General features: G+C 29.9%; 1 protein-coding gene across 1 annotated transcript in view; it reads left to right on the top strand.

The window, feature by feature from the left end:
• Positions 1 to 12,659, top strand: part of LOC129613847 (echinoderm microtubule-associated protein-like CG42247) — a 43,061-nt gene that overhangs the window by 16,733 nt on the left and 13,669 nt on the right. Inside the window, exon 2 of the mRNA XM_055528134.1 lies at positions 9,554 to 9,748. Coding sequence (XP_055384109.1) covers positions 9,554 to 9,748 — 195 coding nt within the window. The remainder of the gene's footprint in view (positions 1 to 9,553; positions 9,749 to 12,659) is intronic.

The raw sequence follows: 12,659 nt of genomic DNA, 5'->3' as shown, positions 1-12,659 counted from the left end.
TCTCAGTAACCGGTTAAGTCCCCAGGAATTCGTCTCATCATGGCAGAACCGGATATCAGCAAAGGAGATGGTCCACCGTGTTATCCTCCTCCTCGTCATGGCGGCTCCTGCAGAGATTGTTCGCAGGCCGACCATTCCTTCTGCCGTGTTCGGATTGTCCTATGTCCATAGGAAAATGCTCATCGTCCTTGCAGTTTCCTTGGATTTTATTGTGTCCCGGAACCCAAATAAGGTTAATTTCGAACTGATCCGCGAACTCGTTGAGAATCGACTTACAGTCTGGGACAATTTTAGAAGCAGAAGTTTCTGATTCCAACGCTCTAATTGCTGTCTGGCGGTCGGTGAAGATACTCATTGCCCGGCACAAATCTTTTCGTAAACGAATTCGCAGAAGAGACATTGTCGATCCGACCAGTAATATGTCCCGCAGCTTGAAGTATGGCCGCGTAACTCATAAGAACTTCGAGCCACTGTGACACAGCTTCAAGCGCAAGGCCGATTTTGCCGCCAGCTGCCTCGCGAAGATGTCTACCGGTATAATGTGGAAAAACATCTTGAGAGTATGTGTCAGAGTAAAGCGCAGGGCTCCCCCCACGCAGATCATTGCCATCCTTTGGACGTTGCTCATCATTTTTAAACTGAAGGGCGTATTAAGCGCAGGCCACCACACCAAAGCTCCATAGAAGTACGGGCCAGACCACGGCAGTATAGAGCCAGTGGTCGCTTTCCTCACTTTTTCTGCAATGTTGGACTTCCAGGTTACCTTAGAAAGACCCAGGAATATAGCCGCCGGGGAAAAGCTAAGCCTCGCCCCGCCAAGTGTTAGCGGAACCAAGTTCCGTTTTCTGAAGGTTCATTGTCAACCCGCATTCGGTATCCCAGGTGCAGCCGAGATTTAATGCTTTCTGAACCAGGTCATTTGAGGCGTGGAGGTGCCTTGTAGCTCTCCTTTTCCAGGCTACTATTGAAAAGTAAATCAAATTAAATATTTTTCCTTTTACCTAGTCAAATTTTAAAATTTCCAAATTTTAACAAGAGTTTCGTTTTCCAAGTTAAATTGGCTATAGAAATAGATTCTAAGGTAATAAAGTAAACTTATTTTAAATTCATTCGCATTATGTATAGTATATTCGCATTATATATACATATATGTATGTATGTACATTTTTGTGAAATTCGCGAAACGGATAATCTTTAGAACACAATTGTACACGCGACTTAAATTCTCATAACGATTATTGTACTCATAAAAAATTTTTTTAGTATTTAAAATTTAACGCAAAAATCCTTGAACTCACTAATTAGTTTCCGTTAAAGTTCTTTTACAAGTGAAGGTCATACTCCAAATAAAAAAAATGAATGAAACATACACAAGTACATGTGTATATGTACGAGTAGTAAATTATAAGAAGAATAGTAATTGACTGTATATTGACTTGATCGACTGTTGTTGATTCTTTTAAGTTATTATTACTCGTATTTTTCCCGAGGCGCTTCCCCGGTTGTTCGATAATTATTTTAATACTATTTGCTTAAACTAACATAAATTTTAAATATTGTTCAACCGTAGTGCATAACACTTGAATATCATCTGCAGTTACCTCTATTTTGAGTTAATAAAATTCTCTTCATTTTAATCTTTTTTTCTTCGTATGCTTAAAATATTTTTAATGCCTACTCCTGTTATTTAAATAGTAATAAAATATACTTAAAAAATTCACTATAAGGCGACATCATTGAGTTTGGAAAAACATCAAATTCCATCACATAATACTATTTTCGCTCTTATTATTTCACTCTTATTATTTTAAGTATATGGTTTTCTCTTTCACTGACAATTTTGACTATTAAATTGACTGTCATAATTCCATGACAATAATAATTTTATTTAAAATTTTGATTGGTTAAAAAAGTTAATAATTTTTTTCCACTATTGGAAGCAATTCCCTTTTCTTTGTACTTCCAGTATATTTATGTGGTAGATTATTAGTTAAATTAAAAAAAAACTAACAATATAATAATAGCAAGCAAAATATCGCGTGACTTTATGTCCTTGCTTGACAATACGTCTATGTAGAATAGAATAAAAACGTGTAGGCTAAAAACGAAAAAAAAATTCTTTATAAGTTTTGGATTGGCTGATAAATGAACTCACAATAAATTTTGTGTATTCCTGTTTGTGACTCATACGTATGTACAAATTGTTAAAATATGTCGTTCATATTGTCCTTTAAGAACATATGAAAGAAATTCTTCATTGAATTGAAAAGGCAAATAACTCAAAGTTTAATGTAAATTGTAAAATTTAGAAAATGACATCAATTTTTATTATTAGTATTAACTAATAGCATCTTACAATTTTGATTTTGAGTCCTTTTACAGCACTTTATACAAAAGAATTAAAAAAATATGAGGCTGTTATTATATCATTTACTTCCTAATTGAAAATGGGAATATAATATTATATTCCCAGGGAGTCATAGTGCTTTTAAAGCGAATTTTTGAATACTACTTCATGTAAATATTCACTAGAATTCCAAGCTTAAAATCCATATCACAAGTACTTGTTACTATCACAAATGTTTAACTGATTTTAATTACTTAATTAAAATATTATAATGTATAACAATAATTAATAAACAATAATAATTTTCATTAAAATGTTGATTAATTTTCGGACACGAAACTTGTGTATGAAAATCTAAAATAATCCTTGTAAATAAATAAATTTTTAGATGACCGACTTTCAGCAATATAAAAACAATAATTGACCCAAATTCAAAACAAGCCTTATTGTGTACCTGCAAAAAAAACATCACATTTATTATTAAAATAATGCCATTTCATCATCATTTATGATCCATTTAAGATATATTTAAATACAAATACTAAGATAATGGAAAGGATTACAATATATATAGAAAACAAATCATTGTTAATCATTAAGGTATTTAAAGGCTAAAAATTAAGTGCGAAATAAAAAAAGCCTCCAAATATCAGGAAATCATTAATACTTTCTTTTCTCTTTTATATTTATCAAACATTTCGCCCCCTCCAATATATAACAAATTCTTTGCTTCGGAAATTTGTTTTGTAAAGACATTATAACATGAATTTTATATCACGCGTGCATATTTCTACAATATATTTGAATTATAACTATTCTTAGTGGGTATAAGTGGCAAAAGTAGCGTATTTCAGCAATAACGCAACCACAATCACATGAAAAATATTGTAATATATGTAGCTATAAATGTAAAGTATATTACTTGTATTTGAAAAAAGGAAAATATTAAAATTTATTGCGTGTACAAATAATTATTTAGCGACGAAAACTTGTTACATTTAAAATGAAGTTTATGGGTCCCATATACGAAAAATTATTTCTCTTAAAAGTTCCTTCTTTAAGTATGACAGTATGATACAACTAAAGTATTATGTGGCAAATTTTTTCATTATGTTATGAATTGTGTTTAACATGTTTACTGTAAGCTCAAGGTTCATTTCGAGGCCCAATAGCTTTTGTTTACTCGGATACAAACGGTTATTTTCTTTTTAATTTTGTTTTTGATTTAATTTCCTATAGAACACTTACATCATCGTTGATCCTAAAAACGAAAATAATTTATATAGAATAATTAATAAAAATTAGAAAAAATTGAAATAACTTACCGAATCTAAGTCAGAGTTCAAGTCGTGTAACCAAATCACAAACCTTTATATGTTTTAATAGTTAAATAGCAAGTTATTTTAAGATAAACGCCAAATTCGAAAACTTTGTTCAGCATGAATGAAGTACGTGAGATTGATTAAGTGTTACAAAACGTTAAAAAGGCTTTCAATTTTGCTGGATTTTGGCCATGACTGTGAAACCGGTGGAGTGCTGCGCTCTAGCCTTTCTAGAAATTCTTTTGTATCTACTGCCATAAGGTATACTGGCCCGGTAAGTTGCGGAAAGAAGATGTTTTCGAGAGCGGATCCATTCATTTTTACACGGATTGATTTGCTTTGAGCAATAAGATGTCGAGTTCCCCTTCGATTTACCAGATCACTGCAGTGTTTCTCAGGCAAAGGTGGTTGTGATTAGGGAAGCTCTACGTTAGCTTGGTGAGAATGCGATATCCGTGGGTAGGGTTAACATCTTCAGGGACAGCCAGCCCGCGATAGTCGTCAGTCGGGATTTAAGCCGTCTCTCAAAGAGACAGCGGGACACAGTGGACGACGTGTAACGCGACAAGGAAGTTGTGGGCAAAGTTAGATCTGCGTCGTACAAGGTATGTAATATCTCTCCCAAGGGAGGATATTGCGGCGACGATTGGGGTTCTAACTGGAACCTGTTCTGATTGACGAACATGCCAAAAGACGGACCGTTCTGCAAACAGTTTCTGCAGGAGCTACTGTGATGAAGAGGAGGAGATAGTAACCAACGTGCTATGCTCGTATTCGATGCTGGCGTTTTTTTTCTTCTGGTGTCTCTTGTTTCTTGGGCTCTACTTTTTTTAGAGTGGTTCTAATAGAAGGAAAGGGGGGAGATGCGGCGGTACCACAATAAACCTAAATGGCCTAAGTGTACCCTTCGAGGGACCATGTCAACCTTGGCTTTGGCTACTTGTGTTTATTGACAATATGATTACATAAATTGGCATTTCATTAAGATTTTGACATATGAAGAATTTACAGATACTTTCAGAAATTTGATTTCTGAAAGAACAATATTTCAACAAAGCTACTAAATTTCTCTTAAAATTTTTTTTAAAAAGTACCTTCGCTTTTTCAACGACCAATTCAACTAAAATCAACAACCCAAGCAATCCGTGCAATCAATTTATGTAGGTATTTCAAATTTTACGAACAATTCTTAAAAAAAGTTTAACAATATTGTATACCTACACATAATCTTACAGTTCACGAAACACTGAATCAATAATCAGTTCATTTACATATTTGCATATGTAATTAGTACACGTACTCGTACACGGCTTTCAGACTTTTTTAATGAAAATTATTAAGACAAAAATTATACGCGAAAGTTGCTTATGACCATTTGGCATGTTATCCGCTCTTTCAATTTTTTTCCTTTTGTACTTTCTTTATTTCGTTCCTTTACTTTTATTTTATTTTTTATTAAAATCAAATAAAAAAACAATTGTTAAGAATATTTGCATAAGTTTTTACACATACATATGCACATATATATAATTTATAACAATGTTTAGTAAAAGAAAAAATTTGTTTGAAATTTTTTAGTTTCTACCTTTGATGACTTTTTTTTGAACTTTTGGGAAAATGGTTGTAAACTAGTAAAAATTTTGTTTTTATAAGAGAATAACGTATAGTTTACATAAAACTAAATTAGTTAAGTAAACAAATATCATCAGGACGGAAAAGGATCACCACGATTTCGTAAAACTTCAAAGATATTCAAACGCCAAAGGTGAAATATATTATTGATGATCAACTTGATCTTGTAAGGCGAGTTAATTTTTTTAAATCTCTATCGAAATTTAAGACAAGTCGCAATAGTCCGTATTATTCTTCTAAAATCTGAAAACTTCTTACATCACAATTTCCAATTCTTAATATCTTTATTCTTCTTTGCTCTGGAAGAATTTCGTTGTCGCAAAAAAAAAATAGCTTAAATTAGAACGAGACTTATTTTTTTTTTTGTATTATTTTTCTTTTAATTTCACCCATTATAAAAGCTATTAAACAATCAACATGAATTAAAAAAAAAAGCACAAAAAATATTCCTCAACTCTTTCTACACCCATACCTTACTCCTTCATACAACCATATAAACCTTTATGATGGTTTACATTGCCTCACATCGCACAACAAAGAAAGAAATTAAAACCAAGTTAAAAAGAACAAGTAAAGAAATTGACTACCATATTATACCCGGCCCCCATTTGTAGACTTTCAAATAATATCACTTTCAATAAATAATTGGATTCAATAAAGAGAAAAAAATTTTTTGAAGTGGTAAAATCGTTAAAAAAATACAAGTGATATGGGGAAAAAAATAGGTATACAATGTATTTAGGTAACTTTAGGAACCAATGGAGTATTTATGTACCTATATTTCATACTCGTATATGTATGCATGTTCATGTTTAAAACCGGAGAAATAATATACCGAAACATTTTAATAATATATAAAATAATGAAAACAATACCGCATATACCTAAATATTTACATACATTTAAAATGTGGAAAAAAGGACTAAAATAATAAAAATTAAAAAAATATAGAAAATATGAATATTTACTTTTGCATACACAAGTATGTGTTAGTCAGTATAAGAATTAAAGCATTTATCGAATAATTGGGCACTTTAAATAAGTACTTTGCATAAAACTAGTATAACCTCTCTCTCTCTCTCTCCCTCTTTCTTTCTCTCTTTATAATCTTACATTTTTAACATTATTATTGCGGTTGCTGTTATTTTTGTTATATTGTTATACGAGTATACACGTAGAGTTTTCACTTTATAGTAAATAGAGAAAGAGAGAATTTTAGCCGCATGGCGGGAAAAATGGAAAGCCAGAAATGAATAATGAAAAAGAAAATGAATTTATTCGTATATATTCAATATTAACGGGTTATAAATTTACAAATTCAGAAATTTCTTACACAGGATTTCAAAGTAAAAACAAAAAGAAGAAGAAAACAAAATGCTCTTTTTATACCCGTACGAACGTATGTTCGAAGGGTATACTAAATTTGCCTTACCGTTTGTAACGCTAAGAAATAACGGTGTTAGATATAGACTCAAGTGTATGTTTTTGATCAGCGTCAAATTCTGAGTTGATTTAGCTTTGTCTGTCCGTCCGTCCGTCCGTCCGTCCGTCCGTCCGTCCGTCCGTCCGTCCGTCCGAACGATAACTCAAAAACTAATTGAGCTAAGTTCACCAAATTTTCACAAATGATTTATTGTAGTAAGTGCCAGAACCCTATTTAAATTGGACATGATCGGGGTACCGGTTCGGGTAGCTGCCATACAACTTCAAAATTTATTTGGCTATATCTCAGAAACTATAAAAGTTATGGTATTGAAATTTCACACAAACGAATATATTAGTAGGGCCAATGTGTCACATAAAAGTCATTGAAATTACTTGGCTCCTTCTGGTACCTGCCATACAACTTCAAAAGTTATTTGACTATATTTCAGAAACTATTAAAGCTATGGTATTGAAATTTCACACAAACGAATATATTAGTAGGGCCAATGTGTCACATAAAAGTCATTGAAATTACTTGGCTCCTTCTGGTACCTGCCATACAACTTCAAAAGTTATTTGACTATATTTCAGAAGCTATTAAAGCTATGGTATTGAAATTTCACACAAACGAATAAATTAGTAGGGCCAATGTGTCTCATAAAAGCCGTTGAAATTACTTGGCTCCTTCTGGTACCTGCCATACATTTTCAAAAGTTATTTGACTATAACTCAGAAACTATAAAAGCTGTGATATTGAGATTTCACACAAGTGAATATATTAGTAGGGCCGATGTGCTTGATAAAATTCGCTAAAATTTCTTGGCTCTTTCTGGTAGCTGCCATACAACATCAATAGTAGTTTGGCACAACCAGTATTTTGAATAACACATAGTACTGAAATTTTGCATAAATTAATATGGTAATACGGCAACTTAAAGTCATAGTCTGCCCCATAGTTAGTTATGGCACATTAGTTATTCGCACATAGGATAACAAATTCGTACGGGTATCACAGAGTTGACAAGGTCAACTCTATTTTTTTTCTCGTTTTCTATACCGTTACGATCAACTATAAATTTTTTCCTTGTTGTTCTTTTTTCCTTTTTTGCGATATTTTTTTTAAGTTTTCGTTCCTCTCAACTTTATTGTTATAGTTTTGATTTGTTTTGTTTTCCTTTTTCTATTTTTTTTTTTTGGTTTTATTTTATTTTTCCTAAAGAAAAAAGTGAAAACGAAACAAATTTTGTCAGTCACACTAAGACGGTGTATTAAGAAAGTAATATAAAGAGTATACAGGACCTCTTGTTTTTTTGCTAAAATTTTTTAACATTGCACTTTAAAACTGTTATAAACCGAAATTAATTCCGCGAACTTCGATTGTACTCTCATAAGTTTTCCAAAAAAAAAAAAAATAAAAAGAACATTTTATACTTTTATATCAAAACATTTATACTTTACAATAGGCATGGTAAAATAACACAAAAAAAAAATTAAAAAGTGCATCAAACAAAAAAATACTTTTTCCCTGGTTTTTCCTCCATTTAATAGCTGTACACATTGAAGATAACGGGACGGAAAGTAATAAAATTTAAAAACAATAAAAAGAAGAAGAAGAAAAATAAAAGTAGAAAAAGGAAGGAAAATAGAATTTTAGTATAAAATGATTTTTTCGGACGGATCGGGAAGCTATCGGGAATTAAAAATATCGTTATACTCGGGTCTTTTTTTGATGTTCTTCTTTTTGGTTTTTATTTCATTTTATTAAAAATTGAAGAGGAAGAAAAAATTTCAGAAATAAAAACAAAAACTTTTTTTATAATAATTATTTTATATTACAGACTAGATATTCAAGTATTTAAATACATTCTTACATACATAAATGTATATGTTTAGTACGGAGGAAAAAGGATTTCTAGGACACAATTATATACACATAGACAAAATATTTAATATTACAAAGTGATTTTGAAGTATTCATGTGCATTTTTGTTGGTTTCTTCTATAAAAAAAAATGAAGGAATAAAAATTTATAGATTTATATAATGTAAATAAAATATCATATGCAATTTGTATATAAGCATAATTTAAAAAGATACACATACGTTATGTATTGAAAAATATTATGAATAGTTACAAATTCATACAAACTCCATATTATATATAGTTTGTAATTGTCCTTTAAAGTGAATTTTTTTCATTGTTGTTATTATTGTTATTATTATTGAACGAAATTATTAACATTCCATTGCAATGCAATAATATTGTTGTGATTTAAGAATAAAATGCAAAAAAAAAGAAATTGATTTAAAAAAATATTTTGTGATTTAATGGTGGTTTTTGTTTTTTTTTGGTGATGACAGGATAATTTCACTGTATAGGTCGTGAATTTCATAAGAAAAATATTTTTATTAAAAAAGCAAAGAGAAAATTAATAAATTATAGTGTCAAAAGAATAAAAAAATTTAATTTTTAAGTGGAAAGATTATTGTATTTTACCAAATCTCCACCATAGATTCATACTATTATTATAGTTTTCAAATGCTTGATAGTGACGAAGAATCACCATTTTTGGTGTTATCGTCACCAACATTTACGACAACTTGGGTATTTATGTTTTTGTTTTATTGAATTTTTTTTACTTTATTTTATTAAATAAAATTTATTGTAAAAACAAAAAACTAAAACTTTTCAATTAGCATTAAAGAGCAAAATAATTCTTCAAGTCTCAACGATTTGAATTCTTTACATTGTTAATTAATTAAAATAATTAAATATAAATAAGAAAATTTTTGGAAACTTATATTTAAATATTTTTTATATAATTTAGCCTGCCAGTTACGGAAAAAAGAACGGTATGTGGTATGCATCACCTGGTAATCAAGGATGGGGATCAAAACCAGCTAGTCGTAAACCATCGATTATGGAAGCTGATTTAGGTACATTATCATCAACGACTGGCTCTATTAAACGTAGCGCTGGTCGTGTAATTAGAATAGTTAACAATTTGGATCATTCGGTACAGGTATGTTGATCACCCTTTTATTTTCATTTTTTATTTTCGATATAATTTCATATAATATATACATTTATCAATTACGGGTCTGACTCATCAACGTTAAGCTACCACGGTAAATAATTTTTGTTATCGACAAAATTTAACAAGAGCATAACATTTTCCACAAACAATTTAACTATTTTAAAACAAAAACTGAATTTCGTCAAAGGAAATCAGAATGGCTAAAACTAATTTCACAAAACTTTGAAATTGATCATTGTCAGTTCAGGGCATTTTATCAAAAGACTTAGGAACGAAGCCAGACTTTTTTAAATACAGAAATAACTTTCAAGAGTCGGTTAGTAAGAACAAAATAGGAGTATATTTATAGGAACAGGAAGAGCAAGAAATTTCTATAAATTTTTTGTAAAGTTATCTTTATATACCAGTATTTAAAATAATATAAAATTCTTGTCACTTTCGCTCGATTAAAGAGGAGATTTTAGATAAAAATAAAAAGTATACATGCAATATTAAATTTTTACACAATTGTATTTTATAAGTAGCTTTATACGAAAGAGTCATAATGTGTTTCTATTGACTATAAAAAAGATTTGATACTTTTGTAGAATCATGTGGCACGATATCTTTAATTGTATACCATAATACATGCTAATTTTTCGCTAATGTTAATTGCGGACAATTAGTTTTTAACACTTTCTTATTGTAATGAAAATACATTGCGATTTTAATTATGAATATTAATTATCATTTGTCTGTAATGAGAAATATCCTAAAATTGGATAACAAATATAAATTATTCTCAAAATACAATTTCAATTACACAAGTTTATACCTTTGAATAATTATTCCAGGTAGCATCAAATAATTTTCCTTGGTAACATTTAGTAAACTTTTTAGAAAAATTGCAGTTTGTACTAAAAATGTAAATGCAGGTACTTGGAATGGCTTAAAATTCATTCTGCAAGTCTCATTTGAATATTCTTTGTATACGTTGGAAGAAAATCACTACTTTTGTACATTATGAAAACATTCAAATTCTAAGTGATATTTTTCCTCATTAACGCCATAAATAAAGTGTAATATGTTAAAAATTTTTAATAATTATTATTTCCATTTGCTTACATGGGAGTTGCAATTGCTTCCAAGAGACCCGGCTAATAAACAAAACAAATCACCTACAATTTACTTAAAGTACAGAGATTTAGGATTTATTACACGTTGTTTATATAAATAACGCCATATTGCGATATAAGCCTGCTCCTGTAATAAGAATGTAAAATAAAATATTGCCGACCATTGCAGGAAAGTTATTTCAATTATTTTACAATTACACTTTAAAAGAAATCAATAATAGATTAATTTCAAAAATTTATATAGATCTTTGAATTTTGAAAATTTGTTCAGATTTGTATGCATGATTTCCTGTAAACCAAAACCATATTATTTGCATATTATTAATTTATTAGTCATACCATTCAGACTCGTTAATTTAAAATATACATGCCCATCATAAGCCAAAGTTCCTGTGTCTGATATTCCATTATTTTAGTTGTAAATTATTTCTTAGTTGTTTGTCATAGGTATGCAATTTACTATCATTATTCTGTTTTTTTGTGTAATTTCTGCTGCGCAGTAATTCCTGGTTATACGTATAGTAAAATTTAAATGTTTTTATTTTACATAAAATATTCAAAATGAATTATTTTAATAATATTATTCATAAATTTCACTAAAAAACAAAAGAAAAATAAATTTACAAAATATTTTCTACGTTGGTTTGTAAAATTGTTATACGTTCATTTTATACCCATGTGTGTGCGAATGTTCTGAATTGCAGTGCATATTGAAATTTTTTACAATGAAAACTTTTTTCGTTTTTTCACGTGTGGGTATAATTATTATTATCGTTGGTGTTGTTTTTCTTTTAGTTGTCTTTTGTTGCTATTTTATTTGTTGTTATTGTGTTTTGGTTTTGTGTTTTTGTTTTCCATTTACTTTTTGCGATGAAAAGAGTTTTTTTCCTTTTTTATTTTGTAAGTTTTTTGATTCATGAATTTTCACCAAGGACAAGGTCAAATAATTGCTTATAAAAATTTTGTATCGGCTATTATAGTCCACCAACCGTAAAATTAAAATAATGTCGAAAATAAAATATTAAAAATGCAAGTTCGATCACACCAAATGTTTTGTAAAACAGCACTTTTCATTTTGTTAATTTGAGGAAAAGCTTAACACTTTATTTTGTTCCCTCCCTTAATCATCTTTAGAGCATTGCACTTGACATCTCTTCCTAATTCTTTTTTTTGCTTTGGTTCCACTCTAAGTCCGTTCCAGTGATATTATTGGCGGGTTGTCTTAGAGCGTGTCCAATCTATCTTATTTATCTACCGATAGACTTCGATCTTGGCCTGCGTTGTTTGTTGCACAGAATATTAGACATATTATTCTGAGGCATCTATTGAAAAATACTTGCAAATTCTCGCTGGCGGATTTTGATATTAACCGAGGTTCGCTACCTATTAACACAGGAACCCATTTTACACAGGACCGGATCTAAGTTTCGATGCTCTGGATATCTGGCTGGGAAATACTTTATATAGTACGTTTCCACCTTTGAAAAATTCAAAAGTTATGTTCGATTTTAAAACAGCCAATTACCAAAACTCAAATTTTCATCTGAATTTAGCGATTTTACATTTAGAAGCGGAAAAGGTTCCCTCCTGTAAGATTACAAAACATTTTACAAATAAGATTCAATTTTTATGAACAGACTCGAACAAAAAACGATCAGACGAGCAAAAAAACCAACGAACGGAATGAAATTTATATGCACTTTGTTTTTTACAAAGTGCCTAAGGTATTTTATAAGTAAAAATTTTAACGATTTTTCAATATTATGGAAGCAATAAATCAT

The sequence above is a fragment of the Condylostylus longicornis genome, unplaced genomic scaffold (assembly GCF_029603195.1).
Source record: "Condylostylus longicornis isolate FDR11 unplaced genomic scaffold, ASM2960319v2 ptg000092l, whole genome shotgun sequence".
Taxonomy (NCBI): domain Eukaryota; kingdom Metazoa; phylum Arthropoda; class Insecta; order Diptera; family Dolichopodidae; genus Condylostylus; species Condylostylus longicornis.
This window is presented reverse-complemented; position numbering and strand designations above follow the sequence as displayed.